The 20,690-nt window shown below is 34.7% G+C and overlaps 1 protein-coding gene across 2 annotated transcripts; it reads right to left on the bottom strand.

Moving 5' to 3' along the window:
• Window positions 1-9,617: 9,617 nt before the first annotated feature.
• LOC128214751 (melatonin receptor type 1B-B-like) lies at window positions 9,618-12,681 on the bottom strand. Of its 2 annotated transcripts, none has more exons than XM_052921385.1 (3): window positions 12,370-12,681; window positions 11,666-12,091; window positions 9,618-11,005 (listed from the first exon to the last, which is right to left on the bottom strand). In XM_052921385.1, the coding sequence occupies exons 2-3, from the start codon at window positions 11,955-11,957 to the stop codon at window positions 10,140-10,142; spliced, it is 1,158 nt and encodes a 385-aa protein (XP_052777345.1). In that variant the 5' UTR covers window positions 11,958-12,091; window positions 12,370-12,681; the 3' UTR covers window positions 9,618-10,139. The 2 variants fall into 2 exon arrangements, with proteins under 2 accessions (XP_052777345.1, XP_052777344.1); XM_052921384.1 differs by having other exon boundaries at window positions 12,536-12,681.
• Window positions 12,682-20,690: the final 8,009 nt, after the last annotated feature.

Below are 20,690 nucleotides of genomic sequence, written 5' to 3'. Positions count from 1 at the left end.
TTCGCTTTGTTTGAAACTATCTTCTCCTGCACATGAAAACAACTCCAAGTCTTTGTGATAAGTATTCACGCTTTTCCTTTTGTTAGGAAACGAAGAGTCACGAATTTTAATTTGTCTGCTATAAAATCCAAAATTTACAACCATTGACAATGTGTAGGAAAATATCAAAATCATGCATAAGTTTGACGACGGAAACTTCATGATGATTTTCATCCTCCGTTCCTATATCAACGAGTAATATCCTTCGATAAAAATTAGGAATATTCATGAACCCTAATTGCTTATATAATGAATGGTGTAACAGCTTTGCGAAAATGTATATCTGTGAGCAAAGTATAACAATTATTTTTTCAATAGTTTTAATTTTTAGAAGCAAATACGAATAGAGATTTAACAATCAATGATGTGTTAATAACTTAAATCATATTTCGCTTTTCTATTTTTTTCTTGATTTTTTTCTTGACTTTACCGGAGTGTGATCGCATCCCGATAAAACCAAAACACCTTTGTATGCTCTACTTCTATATTTCTTCAGCAATTTCGACATCATCGAGTGAAATAATGATGGCATAAGTGTTTAACGAGCATCTTTTTGTTCCAAAAACATGAGCGAGTGCCTTTAACATATTCAAAAGTTTTCCTTTCATTCCAGGTAAGTTTCACTAAGTCTTTTAGTAAACTTGTACAATAACATTTCCGGCAACACTACTGCAAGCCCGTGGAGGCAGCGCCTTAGTTCATATTAGTTTATTAAGCTAATTTTAAACATTGAATGCTGTGATTATCGACACTATGCTTAACTTGTTATTTCGACTTTCGGGCTAGATTTGCATTAATGGGGGAGTAAGCTGATATGGTGTATAAATAATACTCTAGGCCCCAATTTATCGAAACTTCTTAAGCTTAACAGGCTTAAGTTGCTTATTTCAATTAGCCAAAATACATACTTCTAGAGGTGTTTTATCAATGAAAAATGGTTTATTGTGATAACCGTAACGATGATTCCTATCATAAGTATTAAAACATTTAAAGAAGTATATATAAAGCAAAATATTGAAAACAAAAATAATGGGTTTAGTTTAATCCTGTTATAAGAGACTTAAGAAGTTTCGAGAAATTGGGGCCAGGGCTGTATTTATTCTTATTGCTCATTTATTTGGTATTATTTTCGTAGTGTATTATTTTTCAACTATGTATTATTATGTATTATGATTATGTAATTGAATTTCTTCTTATATGCTTTGTACTTCTAACTGATATATGCTTTGTACTTCTAACTGATATATATTTCCAATGTTATGAAACGTGATATAACTGTGCCTGTTGCAATAATATACATAAATACTTGTTTGTTATTTTGCATACACGTTATCATTAATCATTATCCGTCCATCCGTCTGTCCATCCGTCTGAATGTCTGTCTGAGGAAAACAAAAGGTATCTAACCACAATACGGTATCACACTTACATTGATGATAAAACAGACCCATAATTGTTTATAAATAAGTTTAACAAGAGACGGACATATGTTTAACAAATAAATAAAGCAGTTTTTAGAAACGAACTTCAAGAGCACGTTAAACTTTCTAAGGTTTAATTGGATTAAATATTATAAAAGCTTCGTAAAGGCAGATTATTTACACTTTTTATATTTTGATAACTGTGTATGTTTGCGTGTGTGTGCGTGTGTGTGCGTGTGTGTGTGCGTGGGTGTGCGTTAGTGGGTGTTTGTGCGCGTTTGTGTGTGTGTAAGTGCATGTGTGCTTGTGTGAGTGAATGTATGCGTGCGTTTATGTGTGTGCGTGCGTGTGTGCGTGTGCATGTGCGTGTTGGCGTGTGTATGTGTGTGTGTGTGCGTGCGTGCGTGCGTGCGTGCGTGCGTGCGTGCGTGCGTGCGTGTGTGTGTGTCCAAGAGTTCCGTATTTCAGCAGGTTAAAATGGCACTGTATAAATTGGAATATACATATAAATGCCCGCAATTAATAATTCTGCGAAATTATTGCCCCACTACAAACATTAGTGATATTTGAATTGACATGAAGTTTTCAGCAAAATACTGATATAATAAACTAACTTGCAGTGGGTCTTTCTTATCCTTAACCTTAGGACGCTTTACAGCATGATGGAGTAGCCCATTTGTCATGTCGCCCGGCCAAATTCTACTTATTTAGCATGTTTTATTATTCCACATCTGAACAGTTTGTTCATATAATATATTTGGTATATAATATATTTGGTTACAAATAATAATCATCACCCATTTAAACAAGTATATAATCAGAACAATATAGTTGGTAAAATCATATGTTCCATTGTTGCCAAAAATGGATATTCCTCCCATAACAGTGTTTACAGGTTTTTACATAAATAAAACACATTTCAAGTTTCCTCTTAAGCATTGAACAACATGCCTTGTCACCAAAGTCAATATGATTACAATTTCATTGTCAGCAGAACATGTATGTTTTGTATTGCAAAGCATACTCGACAGCGCCACCACTATTCGACAGCGCCATTACTATTCGATAGCGCCATCACAGGAGCAACAGCACCACCACTTTTATAAATATATGCATATTTCAGTTTTAAGAAGTGCTCATTAGTTTTGTTGTGGTCCGGCGTAACTACTATACATATCAGTTAAATATGCATTCGCCAGAATTTTGTTTCGGTGTGTCTAAGCTTGTAATGTCTAATTTTGCACAATATTGAAACGAAATCTAAGCCAAACAGCAGTAAGAATGTTCTGACATGGTAATGCATTATCCGATTTTCGAAATATGCCCGTTAAATAATAACAATTTATATATAAATCATACTCATGTGTGAAGTAAACACTAGGCACAGCTGCACCACGGAAGTGTCGACAGCTCATTGCTAATTTTCTTTGCACCATCGATAAGTGGTGGAGCTGGCGTTTAGCGGCCGTGTAGTATACCGCGATGTAACAGTTGCGTATAAGACTCGTGTATTGATCCTTTCTGAAAAGGTCAATCAACAGGCCTCAATTTCAAGTAGCTTAAGCTTAAGTAGCTTTTTATTCATTCGAAGTTATTTTTTATTGTGATTTTCGTATAGATAATTTACTTTTTAAAAACAATCATTAGAACGTAAATAGTTCAACCATTATACCAAAACAAAAATAGTGACTTTAGCTTAATCCTGTTTAAGATACATATGGCCAGGGGCCAATTTCAATTTGGGCCATACCCCAGATTCATTGGAAACGTCACTTATGTAAGGTTGAAAGTAGAAATTTAACATTTACCTTGCAGCTTGGTGCAGACAACTCTACCAGACAGCACTATGCTCCGTCCGCTTCCTCCAACATCACCTCCAACCTCCATCGACCGACCCCTCCTCCATCACCATCAACATCCAAACACCCCCTCCACCATCATCACCAATCTCCAATCGCCCCTTCCCCATTACGACCAACCTGCAACCGCCCCTTTACCATTACGACCAACCTCCAACCACCCCTTCACCATTACGACCAACCTCCAACCGCCCCTTTACCATTACGACCAACCTCCAACCGCCCCAAACACCATTACGACCAACCTCCAATCGCCCCTTCACCATTACCACCAACCTACAACGGCCTCTCGACCATTGCGACCAACCTCCAACCGCCCCCTCGACCATTGCGACTAACCTCCAACCGCCCCTTCCCCATTACGATTACGACCAACCTCCAACCGCCATTCCACCATTACGACCAACCTCCAACCGCCCCTCCACCATTACGACCAACCCCCAACCGCCCTTTCCCCATTACGACCAACCTCCAACCGCCCCTCCACCATTGCGACTAACCTCCACCCGTCCCCTCCTCCATCACCAACAACCTCTACCTGGGTTCATTTCACAACATTTTTTCTTAGTAAAAGGATGAACAATGTGAGTGCATGTTGTACGTGACCACCTCTGCGATAACTGTTGATGGGGGAGATTGCCCTTTGCTCGCAATCAAACCCTTTTTGCTTGCAGACAGCACGGAAATTACTTATTTAACTTCAATTCAAGTACTTAAGGTACATCTCCTTTGTATTTCAGAGTGCTCACCATTTAAAGGATGAACGATATTCGACTACCTAAACTCGGGGGCGAGCCGGCATGAATTTATAATTTGGTATACTTGAGGCAAATTAAAATAAAGTTTGTTTGAAGTGTTTTGGATTGTTATGATTTTGATATTGCAGTGAAACCTACAATGACATACAAGTAAAAGCTACTGCGTGGAACATAAACATCAATTAAACCAGATAACACAAGCCAAGTCAGTCATAAATCTCAACCTCAGATAGTTAACATCGATATCAGACAGCTAACAACGATATCAGATAGTTAACATCGACATTAGACATTTTAAAATCGATATCAGACAGTTAACATCGACATCAGATATTTTAAAATCGATATATGACAGTTAACATCGACATCAGATATTTTAAAATCGATATATGACAGTTAACATCGACATCAGACAGTGAAAATCGATATCAGACACTTAATATCGATATCCGATAGTTAACATCGACATCAGACAGTTAAAATTCAGACAGTTAGCATCGATATCAGACAGTTGAAATCGACAACAGACAGTGAACATCAATATCAGATAGTTAACATCGATATCAGACAGTTAACAACGATATCAGACAGTAACATCGACAGCAGAAGTAAACATCGCTTTCAGATAGTTAACATCGATATCTAACATCGATATCAGGCAGTTAACATCGATATCAGATAGTTAACATCGATATCTAACATCGATATCAGACAGTTGACATCGATATCTAACATCGATATCAGACAGTTAACATCGATATCAGACAGTTAACATCGATATCTAACATCGATATCAGACAGTTAACATCGATATCTAACATCGATATCAGACAGTTAACATCGATATCAGACAGTTAACATCGATATCTAACATCGATATCAGACAGTTAACATCGATATCAGACAGTTAACATCGATATCAGACAGTTAACATCGATATCTAACATCGATATCAGACAGTTGACATCGATATCTAACATCGATATCAGACAGTTAACATCGATATCAATAATTAGTTGGGTTCTTGGAATCACAGTGAAGAAACAGGTCAGAAAAATGAAAGAGGGTGTTTTTGAAATACCAAAACACTTTATCGACAGACATCATGCATGTTCAGATAATTGACGGACATTTCTACTGTTAAAGCTGCCACAGATTGAACGTTTTAACAACATTTTATTTTTTTGTCTTGAAACGAGTCAATTTATGCAAAAATGCATGGAAACCAGTCATTTAAGACTGCTGACAAAAATAATATCACAGATTTTCATATTTAAGTTAAAAAATGATGTTTTATGCATATTTCTTAAACCGTTAGTAACAGTTTTAGCCATTAATTTTCAAACGGAAATATGAAAATCTGCGATTTGATCTTTTGTCAGCAGTCTTGTATCATTGGTTTGCAGATATTTACGCAAAAATTGGCTTATTCCAAGACAAAAAATAAAAAAAAGGTGTCAAAACGGTAAATCTGTGAGAGTGCAGCTTTAAAGATCCCGGTTATATAGTTTGACCAACGCCTTCAAATTAGGTTTCTATAGACGCTAAATCATGAACATTGTAGGAATCAAGACCGTTCACGTTACAAGACAGACTGTATTTATTATTTTAAACTTTACCATCACAATATCTAATCGGTTAAGTTAAAAATGCAAAACATATTAATTATCTACAAAAAATATAATGTCTATATATGAATGTTATTTAATCTTAAGTGATGGCAGAGTGAATCATGGTCTTTTAAGGACAGCGGGAAACGGGGTCGTAACTTGACCATACATGTCATTACGAATGTTCACATAGACACAAATGTTCACAAAGTCACAAATGTTCACAAAGTAATGACTTTCCACAAATCACGAATGTTCACAAAGTACACAACCGATCACAAAGTCTCAAACATAATTAAACTTAGATTCACCTTCCCAGGTAATTAGCGGTACCGGACCGCGTTATGCTACGTTTACACTATGTTCCCGGTGGCCACGGCAGCCCCGTTTTAGACAACCGTGGAGAAAACGGGATGAACGTGAGACAGCGCGGTGGAACGGGATATGCAAAGGTGACAGACCGTTATTGCCGTGCATGCCGGGCCAGAATTTTAAACTGTCAAAAAAATTGCCACGGCAGCCACGGTGTGGATGAATAACGTAGTAGGTCGTAGTAAAACGGGGTAAACGCAATGACACGTGACAGTACGTGACAGTACGTAATAGGCCGTTACACAACTTATAAATCGTCCGTAGGGGGGCGGGAATCATATGTAATCCCCGGCATCTGAAGTTCCTTTCTAGTTTTGTCACGTTGTGCTTCGATTTGTCACGGTTTTCACGGCAAGCTAGGGTGGACGATAGCCGTTTCGTTACGTTTCATTTGCGGTGAAAACACAAAATCTTCTTCATCTTGGGAATTCATTTTTACTTGTCGAAGTATTCTGATACAGTGATTGCTGTTGCCTGGGGGATTTTCTTTATACCGTGGACACAAACATAATCCAAAGCTCTGCGGTGTTCGCGTTCGATGCATAGGAGGCCTTGACAAAACGTGGAAAACGCATCAGACCTGGATGAAGACGTGAACAACGTGAGGGATCCTATCAGGACGTATCGGACCGGGACGCAACGTACATGCATCCCTGGTAGACCGCGCCCGGACCTTAGTGCGCCTTGGACGAACCACTTTTTCGCCCCTACGGCTTGTCACGGTTACCTTAATAAAAGGTGAGGAAACTTAGCACAACCTAACACAACTTGTTTATGTAGACAAAAATGGCCAAAATCCCACTGCGCAATACGTTTCGGGCAAACGGGGCTGCCGTGGCCACCGGGAACATAGTGTAAACGTAGCATAAGGCGGCCTCCTTAATATCATATATATAATGTCAAATATTTTGGCAAATCGAAGCCGCCGTAATCCACTGTCGAGATGATCCATCTAGTGCAGTAAATGGATCCCGGAACAACATACCCACCCCCCACCCCACCCCCCACCCCCCAAAAAATAAATAAATAAATAAATAAAATAAAATAAAAATAAATAAATAAAAAAATGAAAACAACAACAACAACAACAACCATAATTTATAACAACAAACACACAAACTTTTGGGCGGTCGATATGTTAAACGGGGCCGTTCATTGAAAACAAACGGATTAGTTGAGTGAAAACATAGATGGGTTAGGCAACGTTTATTAACTTCACACATCCATTTTTTGACCTCAAACTCCCATGCTGCTTAAGGTCCCTTATAACTCTTATAAATGTATAAAATAAGCTCAATATTTTTGGATTTCTATAACTTTCATTATAGTGCATTTTAAAAGTATTTAACCTTTCAATAGCCTTCATGATAATCTCAATAAACCATTTTTTCATTTACAAAATCATTTTTTATCTGACTATTCCTAGACGGTTTCTCAAAATGTATTGAACACGACATTTAATACATATAAAATTATGTAGTATGTGTATGTTGTCGTCGTGTGACGATGTATGTTGTCTTGTGTCGATGAATGTATCTTGATATCTGTTGCTTCCATTGTATCATTATTAAAGTGTATGAGTTAAATAAACTTTACCTAGGTACTCCTTGACTGGATAAGAATATTTCAATAGCGATCTTAAAGAGTTTCATATTTAGGTCTCGATAAGAATTATTTAATTGGGATTTTGTCACATTCTTATCAGTATTTTCTTTCAAGCATGTTTTTTCCTCTCTTTCGTTACGAACTAATCAACGAGTGTATATTACGATCGCAAATTCGAATTTATATTATCTTGTAGCTTGAATATTCATTTTGAACTCTAAGTGCTTGATAGGTCATTTTAGGTAAGAAATATTTAGATATTTGCAAGTTACTCTTTTAATTTAATTTGAAACACGTACACCATTTTTAACCAGAACAGAACATAACAGAATGTTTATTCAACTTAAGCATATATAGCTCATCGTTTTAAACACGTACACCATTTTTAACCAGAACAGAACATAACAGAATGTTTATTAAACTTAAGCATATATAGCTCATCGTTATAAACTAGTACACCATTTTTAACCGTAATTCCTGATTTGCGATTTCCTGTGGTAAAATCATTGAAGGTTCTGAGTAGTTAAACACGTCAATAACAATATTTCGACTTCGCATAGTATCATTCGATATGTCTAGAGTAGTTGCTAAGACACCGTCGTTCAGTTCATATCCATCATTGTATTAAAGAGGCATTCACGTTTGGTGGTGTCAGTCATTTGAAGATCCAATTTTGTGTGTAATGTAAAATCAATATTTGTTACAAAGTAATACCGTAAAGAGGTTAAAGTACTAGTTCCCTTGTTCGTAAATATTTGAACATGTGAAAGAAAATTCATTTTTTCTCGAAAATTTCTTAAGGAAATGACTGTCTTCCTATATAGTTCATAAACATTGATGAAGTGATTTGCTTAACTTAAACTTACCTTTCGAACATGTAAAAGAGTTATATTGTTTCAATTCATAATAAATAAAACATGCATACACTAGAACCGTGATACTAATGTAAGAGCTCTAATACTTCTCTCAAGCTTTAAAAGGTCCTTTTTCTCAAGACACAACCTAATTGTAGACCTTTATTTCTTAACGTTCTCCTTTTGAAGATTATCAGCGTGTATATACCACGTGATAAATGACGTCATACATACTACGTTGGAAGGCAAACATTTGCTTAAAATGAAGACTTAAATCAAAGATAACTTTTCATTTACAACACCATTTTAAATGAAACAAAGGGCAGTCTATGCCGCTTAAAGAGCCCCGCATTTGTTAAATTCCAAAATGTGTTGAGGTCATTAGTTTCATCAAATACTTCGATAAACCAGTTTCCAAAATCATGTTTTGACAGTGCTCCGTCAGACGATCGTATTGTGAAAAGGTTTGTCGAAGTGTCTTAAGAAACTAAACTCTCGATCAAATTCTGGTAAAAGACCGAAGGTGGGGCTCCGTAAGCAGCACAGACCGCGCTATGTTTCACTTAAAATGGTGCAGAAATAGTGAAGTTATCTTTGTTTAAAGTCTTATTCAAATCAAAATATTGCCTTCCGACGTAGCATTTATGACGCAATTTATCACGTGGTACACACACACTGATTATTTAGCTTTTTGATGCAATTACTGATACTTTATACGTAATCAAGTAGTCTTTGTTCTTTAAGATTGGTAGTCGTAGTCCAGTAATGAGGTTTAAACTTTAGAGGCCTAGTTTAAGTCTTCTAGAAGTGCCCATCGCCTTACCCCACCCGGGGAAGAAATATAGCCTTTGGTGCTAACTCGGTGAAATGTATTGTTATCTTACACTGAAACAACAATTTATCCTCCATGTCGTTGAGAATTATCCCTGGGTTAATTATTGAACGGTAGCTTGTCAACTTGGTCTAATTTTATATTTCTGTTATCCAAGTTAAAAGGAAAACGCAACATATAGTTAAAGTTTAATAATAAAGAGTATCATTTGACACACAACTCATAACGAATATTCTTATATGAACATTAGTAAAACAATAAGCAACATAAACAAATGCTTTAAAGACCAAACCTCCTTGATTCCAATTAATAAGCTATGTGAAAGGTCACTCAAAATAATCCAAATCCTGACTGTAATCTATACAGTTACTACACTTCAAAATAATCTCTATTCATTGTTCAGAACACAAGAGTTTGGTGTATAATTGAAATAATGGTGCAAAACAGTTACCATGACTGGAGGAGCTCTCTTTTTTATTGTATACATTCAATACCCTATCGGAATAGAGCTATAGCATGCGAATATGGAGGTAACAATTGACAACATGGTACAAAACAGTGACTTCACCCACAAGCACGATTCGTGCTCGTCTATAATTTAATTTACTCGTGTAATGGGTGCTGTTACTAAAACATATTTTACATTATTTCAGAACAATAACAACTACGTAATTGATAATTTAAAAGATAAGTAGCGTTAAAGGTACACAACTAATTGAATATGCGTTTGCTGATAACAAAACTTTCTCTCTGAAACAAAATCTTTACTGCATTTAATGAATTGGTAGATTAAAATCCTTCTTGAGTTATTTCTGAACCAGGAGTCACCTCAACCTGATGACAAGAACTTGAGTATGTCTGACTATGTTTAAGCTTTGACTTCGTAAATTTTAAAGTTGATGGCCAAAATGTTCCAGTTTTATTTGAGTCAGAAGTGACTCTCACTGGCAGGGCACGAATTACATTCAAATAGCAACTTGCAAATACTTCTTTGTATGCCTTCGCAAAATGTTTGTTCGTGAGGTAGTAAATCATCCAGTTGAGTGAAGGATGTAGATGCGCAAACATTGTGATATACACATGCACTTCATGTGCAAATGTGTCTTTAAAGTCCGCCACCATCAGCAGCGCATATGGCGCCCAACAGGTGATGAAGACAATGTAGATGACAAACAAAGTCTTCGCGAGGTGATAACTTTTCAGAGGCGTTTGATTTCCACCCAAATGCTTTCTTGCCTCTTTTAGCCTTAGTCTATGTGTCCGTACGAACATATATATTCTCAAGTAACAGGCGCCAATGATAATTGCGGGAATCCAGACCAGTACGATTGAAAATATGACTGTATATGGGTACGTTGCCATTCTGTCCCAGATGCACTCTAGACTTTTTGTATCGAAGCCATGGTCGCCGACGCCTGCTGTATTTAACAGAACTAAAGTGGTACCAACAAAGTACACGGAGACGCATATGGCGATACAGCGCTTCCTAGTAAATATTTTCCTGTATATGTCGTTTGCGCAGATGAAGAAGTACCTGTTCATACTCATCATAGCAATCGTCAATAGTGATGTTACGCATGATATCGTGCAAAGACTCGCAACGGTCTCACATAGTCCCGGTACCTTTTCGAAAAAATCTTCTCCTTCAACTTTTGCTGAAATGTATAATCAATATGTACTCCGTATGATAAAATAGCGAGACATTTTTTTTTTGTCGAAAACTGACATTAACTTGGCATCGATGTGTGCAATGCATTGAAACTTACTAACTGAAGTACCACGTAGTTTTTTACATTTTGGTACTTTTTTTACAATTATGATTTCAAAGCGTAACACATTCTATTAGATAATTGTCCTGAGATTCGTTACAGAAAAAAACTTTTTTTTGTGCAAATCTGGTGTACAGTCCCTTTAAAATCGGAAACAGTCAAGCGTTATTATATAAATTATATAACAGAAATATTAACCCAAATAATGACGTTCCCTAGTCTGTTGTTTAGAGTAATTATGTCGTTTATATTGCATGAACCGCAATGCATTATGACGTCATTGATTATATCATTATTGATCTACAAATAAACGCGATGTAATTTACCGATGGCATACGATGTTAAAATAATCGGCTACAGAGATATACTGTGTGTGTGTGTGTATACCACGTGATAAATTACGTAATAAATAATACGTCGGAAGGCAACATTTTGCTTCGAATAAAGGCTTAAAACAAAGATAATTTATTTCTTCTTCACCATTTTAAATGAAACAAAGGGCAGTCTATGCCGCTCAAACAAATACAAAAAATATATAATTCTTACCAACGAGACTCATTGGATCGGCAATCAGAGTGACGTACAAGTCAGATATGGCCAAACTGGCGATAAACGTTGACTCCATTTTGTTACGTAACCTAGATTTCGTCGCAATGACGTAGAGGATGAGCACGTTGCCGAACGTTCCGAGCAATGACGCAACAGAAAGTATGATTACACACGGAACTGCTACTGCAGGCTGTGTCGTGATAAATTCATGGCGTCCAAAATAGCCGTCAGCAGCACTGCTGATTTGATCACTGATATTGTTTGAAGCGATGGTCCCTATCCTATCCATTATGACGTCAATATTAAACTCGATTAATGTGTGAGGGTACAATCCGGTCAACAATAAAGTATATTCCGTAGTTAAAACTTGTGTTGATGCTAACACACAAATTAAATTCGTCTGTTTGTTGTCTGGATGAAAATCTGTGGAAAAGAATATAAAACAAAATTAATGTATATTCATCTTCTGCGATAAAACAATGTTAATGAAGTATGTTAATTAGCAAAAATATTGTGTATACGTCATAAATGTTTCAAGCATGTTGTATGTATCTCGTTCCTGTTCTATTAATGTATTGAAGTTTTTTTGCCACTACTAATAAGAAAGAAATTGCCGACCTTATTGGAAGGGCCATAATCTGTTTAATAACGATAATAAAGTTATCAATCCTTTGACTATTAAGATATAAGTATATAAGTACATTATTTATTAGAATACTGCATAACCCGGCTTATTACGAATTTTCACCACGTGTTCATGAATATTTAAACGTAAACACTTAAATGCATTCTTAAATACTGCAATATATATTAATCAGGATGCTGGTTTATTTAAAGTAGATTAAATTGACTTCACACTATTACAACCTTGCACGTTCAATTTTATTTCCGAAATAACTTCTTCGATAAACGTACAACATAAGTATATTCTTCACAGTATGTAAATCATTACAATGGAAACTGATATTTTGGGTTTTTATTAAAGCCGTTCAGTAATAACAAGTTTTAACGTTCGTGCTTGTTAATAAAATTCCTGTTACCGGTCTGAAAGATGCTGAATACACGCGACGTGAATTTGCACATCTTCCTTTTTATTTTGATTGATATAAAGAATGCGTCTCAATGCATTGGTTAAGGCTGGGACCAATAACAAATCCTACTCCCAGGTACGGCTTTCGGTCGATTATCATCGTTTTACAAATGATAATTGTTTTGTCTTGCTTCCTGTAAGATATAATCTTAATTGTTGCATGACGTTCGATGCAATACTTTATTATTCCTTGTTTGCAAATCGAAACTTTTCAAATGATACCAAAAAACTAGGTATCTATGCATTCAATATTCAAACTCTTGCACATCGGATATCTAAATACACTTTTTTAGACATCCCTCCATTGTTAAAGCTGTTCAAGTCTCAAATATTTTCAAAGTATTATTTCATCTCCGGTCTATAAAGCGAGAATAACAAAGGCGATTGTCTTAACAGAATAATGTGCCATACCTTCATGATATGAATATTAACGTACAAAAAGTAGATGCCGCATAACATAGGTGCATACAACAAACTGTGCAACTTTAATCTTGATTTCAGCTCCTCCTTGAGTCTTTTTTTATTCAAATCAGTAATTGTCAACAAAAAATAAATGTATTATTCATAACTTTAAATATGAATATGAATAAGTTTTCATTAAATGGTCTTCAATCTGTCAGTTTACTAAACAATGAATAACCTTGGGACTGGAAAACGTGTAAAAATTACTCGAATATTTTTTTTTCAAAATGATGGCATACGTAAGCTTTATTTGATTTCCATTGTGTACAAAAAGGTACTCAAATGTGTTTCAACAAGCAGTAAATTTCAATGAAGAACTTTAAATAAGTTCTGTTTAAGTAAACCGCTCTTTTTTTATACAAACTACAAAACATAACAATTTTAATGGGTGCAGCTCCAGTCAAAGTCATCCTACTTCGTATAGTATTATTAAGCTCTTATTGAAACTGTTGTCCAATCTTTTATATCCTTATATGTCCACATGCTGTCATGTATTAAGATGTTTGTAATGTATTGTTTTAGTGTATTTTTTATATAGATTATGCTGCAGTATATTATCACTACTTCAGTACTTTGTAAAACAGGAAGAAAACGTTAATTAAACAATGAAAAAGCGTCAAGGCCATGCCAAAATAAGTCTTTAGTGTCTTCCTCCTTCAAGGTTAAAAGTTCTGAAATAGTATTAGTATTTCCAACATCAAGTTAAAACCCAGAAATCTGGAAATTTTGAAACTAATATAAGGATAAAACAAGCATAGAATTATTTTTCGGACCATTAAAAAAGTTCACTTCAGAAGTTTTACATTACAATATTGCATTTCTAATTGCCTGTTAAATATATATTAAGTAAGTTAAATTTAGGATAATGCCTGAGTTTTGAAATGGGAAAGTGAAGCTGATATATTAAATTTGGTGTTGCCTTAGATTAGCAAAAACCTTCGGCACAGAAGATTATTGATATTTGTGTAACGCAGTCTTCTGCAATTGTGTGTCTATCGTTATTTGGCCTTGATATGTGTGTCTTTAACAGGATCTTGGTCACAATTTAGGGCTACTCGGCTTTACATTGTTTTCGAATAAGATTATGATACTTGATGCCAGTTGCCATATTCGTAACACAATGTAGTTTACAGGGACCTGCTCGGTTGCCAAACATTCAACAATGACCCTTTCTTAGTACGAAATGCTCAGGCCCAACATACACTGGATGACACACAACGTACAAACAAAACAGGGCACACTTGCATCGAACTGTAGTAATCAATATCATTTCTAATAACACTAACGACATATTTTGATGAAACAGAGATGACACTTCAATAATACAGCAACATAAAATTATTTCTTATCAGCATTACATATCATTCATGTAACAAAACAATAATAAGACAGATAGTTTGTAAAGGTGCGCTTATTATCCGTATCAGGTACCTGTAAAACCCCATGCTGAGGAGTATGAAAGTATAAGAGCAAGGCAGAGGTAAAATATAGCATAAGAGAAAGGCAGGGGTAATGGTAGTGTAATTCTGGATGGAAGAATCTTACCTTTTTGGGTAAGATTTGCTCTGGGTAAGATTTGTTCCTAGGGGTGTTTACTTAATTTGACATAATACAGAGGTTTAGTTACCACAAAAATTACTATAAATCTAAGATACATAGATTTAAAATAAAAATAAAAGTGCTGAAATCACTGATGGACTAGGGCTTCATTTAGGGGAATGTTGACAACCATATACTAAGCATTGACAAAATCGGCTCACATCACAAGGGGTCACTGTTTGATGGGCTAGCTTAAACTTTAGACTAAAGCTGCTTGCAAACTGCAAAGGAAATTTAAGTGTGCGTAGAGCGAGGGGTGTGTGTGTGTGGGGGGGGGCTAAAGCGTTAAATCAGATAAAGTCATAGTTCTTTTGAATTTCTCAAAGTCGTTTAATCAGACTTGTACAAATTGATTTACGTGGTTGGCACACATACATCTTTAATTTGATCAAATCCTTTTATACCAAAGGTCTGTTATTTGCAGTTTCAGAGAAGATTTTCAATGATGTAATTATATACTATATATAAAACCTGCCACCTCTTTTTCAGGGAAGCTTTAAACCACAGGGCCGTACTTTGAACAATCTTTGTAAAATACATCTACATTGTACACCTATGTCAGACTGCATACACAATGCTATTAGGAAGTAGTTTTTATTTAAAAAGTGAAGAATTATTTTCTCCCTCTTAATTTGTGCTTGGTATTCAATTCATATAACATGTTACCATGATAACTTAGTGCTGTTGATGAATACTAAGCACTGCCTTCTGTCTAATGCTATTCATATTACTGCCGCAAACTTTTGTACATAGCAAAGCAAGTTGAGTAGACTAAGATGAGATGAATATCGTTTTTAAAGTATGAAATACTGAAATGTCTTTTAAATACTTTGACCATCAAATTTCATAACATGGTGTCAGCATTTAATCACACTGCTAGTGAGAATGGAATACCAAACATAATTTTATTCTTTATTATATACCCATCATCAATCCACATGAAATACATATCACAAAATACTTTAACCGATATTCCGCTCCAGTGAAATACGGCCATATACCACTCTTGTGACGTCACGTCATAACAAGTATGTTGCGCAATATTAAATTGACGTCATTAAAGCAATGAGTGCATCCTTAAAATGAAATTTATTATGCAAAGATGTGGCTTCTAAGTGATCTAATCAGTATATAATAAGATCATCTTTAACCCACAGGGCCATTGTAACTTTGAACAATCATTGTAAAAGACAACTACATACAAGATGCTTAAGGAAGAAGTTTAAAAAAATAAGAATTATTTTCTCCGTCTTAATTTGTATGCATTAGATAACTCAATAAATGCAGCAGATGGCCATTCTTGTATTGTCCTCTGTCACTGTCCTGAACGCTTCCTATCTCAATAGATGCACAAGGTTGTAGGTTCATGATTATCCTGGTCCAATATGTCATACAGAAAGAAGATGTTGAATGTAGAATCAAAAAGCTTTCTTTTCAGGCACTCCAAATTGAATAGTACTGTAACATTTGAAGTGCCAAGAATTTGTTTTATTCCTAAGCAACAGTTATCAGGTGTTGCAGTACATTTGGCAAATACTTTTCACCCGTCCTTGTAAATCTAAAAAAGGCTTTCATTTCGTAAAAGGAGTTCATATAACTATATTAAGGTTGCTAAATCAGAGTTTGAATAATTCTGTAAACTAGATGTGCCTCTATTGTAAGCAATTTGAACTCCAACTCATAATGTCAATTAAGCTGGTTAAGCAATACTGCAGTTTCTTGGTGTGGGGATTGCTTTTTTTACTTGAATAAACAAACAGTTCTTGCGTTGGAAAGTACAATGTATTAACATGCATTTTTCTTGCCATGACTCCATCCAAGCCTTAAATCTTAGATCAACATGTACTTGGGGTTATGTGTAATATCAATGAGAACTATAAATTATGTTAAATTTTGTGCCACTTATGATATTTCATTCCACATACAAAAACACTAACATGTTCTTTAAAACCAATATCCTATGTTATGATAAAACCATTGCCAAGTTGGTAATTTGGTATCTTCAAACTTAAGTCAACATAATAATTAATGTTTTACATTAATATTGCAATGAATAAAACATATGGTCTCTTTTTGAATACTTCACATATTTCATGGCTTTTATCATTCAAACTAACATTTTGCTTGTTATTTCAATATTCAATGCTTTTGTAAACATTCATAAATGATGGTTACAATGAACATTCATGCTAATAATGCCTACCAAAAGCACCTGACTGACTAATCAGTATCCAATTTTGGCTGGGCTTATTGTTGGTTCATTGAAATCAACCATGACCTCCCACAGTCTGCACTGATCAACAGTAGTTAATGAATTGTTTCAATTGTTCTTATTTTCATAAACTTAGAAAACAACTGCAGTGAATAAAATTTATTCACCATCACTGAGAGAAAGTTTAGAAAAAATGAACGAAGCCGAGTTACATCTAGTAGGATATCAAATCCTACAAATGCATTCATCATTTTATATAACCGTATTTAGTAAATGTTGAATTTTTGAAAGTTTAAAAAGTTACATTTTTTTGTATATCAAAGAACATTTGTGTGTATAATTTTGATGATATTTTGTGATTCATTTAATTTCATTCTTGTTTCATTTAGTGTTCAATCCCAAGCTTTCTTGTTCACATTTAAGTGCAAGAAAGGTCACTTAATTATGATCTGAATAAATTCATTATAATGTAAGGTCACATAAAGGATATATTGTGCTTTTTAAATTTGAAAGGGTTTTGCTTGCCGAAAAATGGATTGTAAACAAATAACCAAGACTTTGTCAAACACAAAATGTTTTAGTATGAGTTTTCTATTTATTTGAACTGAAATCGGATATTTAATAACCAATTTGCAATTGTTCGAGGTCAAGAAAGCTTATTTTTTTGTATTAATTTCTGTTTCATTTTTACGCTTTCTTTTTCAGAACCTTTCAAACGATATAAAAATAATATTGAGTAACCAGGCATCCGAAATTCACTTATGTGTTGGAGAGACACCGTTAGACTGATAAGTGCAGACATTTATTTTTTATCCTTCGGGATCCTTCTAAAAATAAATGTCTGCACTTTACACAACTTTTAACGAAGTACAGAAGCCGCGCTGATTGCATCGGTGTATGTCGAAATAAAAATCATTGAATCAGTTTATTACCAAAAAACAAACATCCGCCTGGGCTTTCAATTGAACGGACTTAAATAAAGCTTACATACATTCCGTTTCGAAATAACATACCGAGTCAAGAACCAAACCGGTCGACAGACAGACCGACATACGTCTTAAATCAGAAATTTTGCCAGACTTATATGGAACCAAAATCAATGACAATTACAACGAAATTATTGTCACCGGCCCATGCAAACTATGCACAAGCAATTATACTAACGTATTAACCACGATTATGTACAACATATAATAAACAACTGTTACAGCGATATTTATAACATTGACATCATGGCTTGTTTACAAGTTTAAAAGTTTTATTCATACTCTTGGCCCACGCGGGAAAAATAGAAATATGAAGTCAACAGATTAATTGCAAAAACAAACACACATATCGGCATATCATGAAGAAATAATTAACTGAGTAAGTAGGACAGCCACACATGTATTTAACACCTAACTCGAGATAAACATAATATATTGATTCTTTTTAATAAGATTATGCAAATGGGTTATTTTCCAGATAAATGGAGTGAAGGATATATCTTTCCAATACATAAAAGAGGTTCATTAGATGATGTTAAAAATTTTAGAGGTACAGCCTTGTTAAGTGTTGTCGGTAAATTGTTTACAAAATGCATAAATGAACGCCTAAACGGACAGAAAGTAACTATATTTATGTTGAAGCACAAGCTGGTTTTCGGGCCAAAATGGGTACAGTAGATAACATTTTTTGTGTTAAACAGCCTTATTCATCATGTGATTAATAAAAAGCAGCAGCTATATTGCCTATTTGTTGACTATTCTAAAGCGTTCGATTATTTAGTTAGAGAAAATATAAGCCAGGTATTAGAGGTAAATTATTTGATGTCATTAAAAGCATGTATCAAAAGGTGAAATCTAGAGTAAAGTTACTAAATGATACTGGTAAAATATTTGAAAGTTTACTTGGTGTACGACAAGGGAAATGTCTAAGCCCGTTTTTATTCTCCTTATACCTTAATGATTTAGAAGATGAGTTATTTTTAAGGGGTCTAATGGTATTGATGTTTCATTGTTGAAATTATATATGTTAATGTATGCAGATGACATTGTAATTTTTGCACAGACACGTGAAGATATACAGCTTATAATTAACTTAAATATTTTACATGAATATTGTATGAAATGGAAACTCACAGTAAATAAGGATAAGACAAAAATAGTTATTTTCAGAAAGGGTGGTAGAATACCTGACAACTTACATTTTTATTATTGCAACTCTGAAATTGATATTGTATCGAAATATTGTTATCTTGGAATAGTCAGGTGGCTCATGGGTAGAATGTCAAAAAACCCTATCAGGTCAAGCCCAAAAAGCTGTTTACAAGCTTAAAAGAAATTTGTTTAAATTCACGAACATATCTGTTGATCATGTTTTTGATTTATTTGATAAGTTGGTTAAACCTATATTGTTCAATAGTTGTGAAGTTTGGGGGTTTTCCCAGACCAGTGCTATTGAACGAATTCATGCTATGTTTTGTAAAAGCCTGATGTTTATTAAAATAACGACGCAAAATGACTTTATATATGGAGAATTAGGTAGAACTGATATGTACTCACATCGACTTACTTCTATAGTTAAATACTGGCTTAAGATATTACAATGTGCAGTTAGAAAATATATTTGAGAGTTATGTACAATGTTTTACTGCAAGATGTTGAAAACAATCCGAGATGTATCAACTGGGTATATATGTTACGAAAGATGTTATGTAATTTTGGTTTTAATGATGTGTGGTTAGCACAGGGAGTTGTTAACATTAAGGCAATTAGACATCGAACCGACGTTGTGATTTGGTTATTGTTTGTAATAAGTTGTATTTGTAAGTTTATACATGATATACACATGATGTAACAAGAAGTTGCTCGAAAAATCGTGATACTGCTGCAAATAAATACTAAAACTAGATCATTTTATTTTTCAAGTTGCTTCCTTTGTCAGTGCCCTTGGTTTCTGTAATTGGAATTTCCGCATGGTGTCGCATGTTTATAGACTTTTTTCTTTCTTGTTGTTTTTTTGTTGTTAAAATTCATCTTGTTGAACAAACATTAACAGAAATACTTAAATCGATAGTTTCTAATCCCGCATTTAGATAATTCCGAAAAAAATGCATGTTACAATTCTTATCTAAAAATAGACGCGCGCAATTTTGAACTCATTTCGATCCGCCATATTGCTCATGTGTTGTACGAATATTGACGAGAGACAAAAAGACTATTACTCCTCTCGACTGTGCATTCTTTAAATTATACAAGGTAAGTTGATACAATGCATGTTTAATGGTTTATAGAAATATTTTCTGTTGTTTTACAAGGCGGTTTCAATGAAAATTTAGCATACATGTAATTCAACCCGATTCGCCCTCAATTGGCATCGCGCCGATTTGTACTTTTTTGTATGAGAACCAAAACTGGAGAAATTGTGTTGTTTGGAATTTGATATCAAAACTATATTTTCAGCAATTTCAAGTATAACATTTAATTTAACAAGATTTGTATGTATTTCAGCAAGTGTCACTGTGATTTCTGATACTGAACATCAGGTTGATGGGGCAATTTGGATCCTGTCTGAAGTACGCTCCAGACAGACAAGGGGTTTGGAGGACAAACTGTTTACACACGTTAATTAACCTACATCTCTAAACATATAAATTGACCATGTGTCAATTTCATGTG

This window comes from Mya arenaria, chromosome 13 (assembly GCF_026914265.1).
Source record: "Mya arenaria isolate MELC-2E11 chromosome 13, ASM2691426v1".
NCBI lineage: Eukaryota > Metazoa > Mollusca > Bivalvia > Myida > Myidae > Mya > Mya arenaria.
Note: the sequence above shows the minus strand (reverse complement) of the source record. Positions and strands in the feature narration are given on the sequence as shown.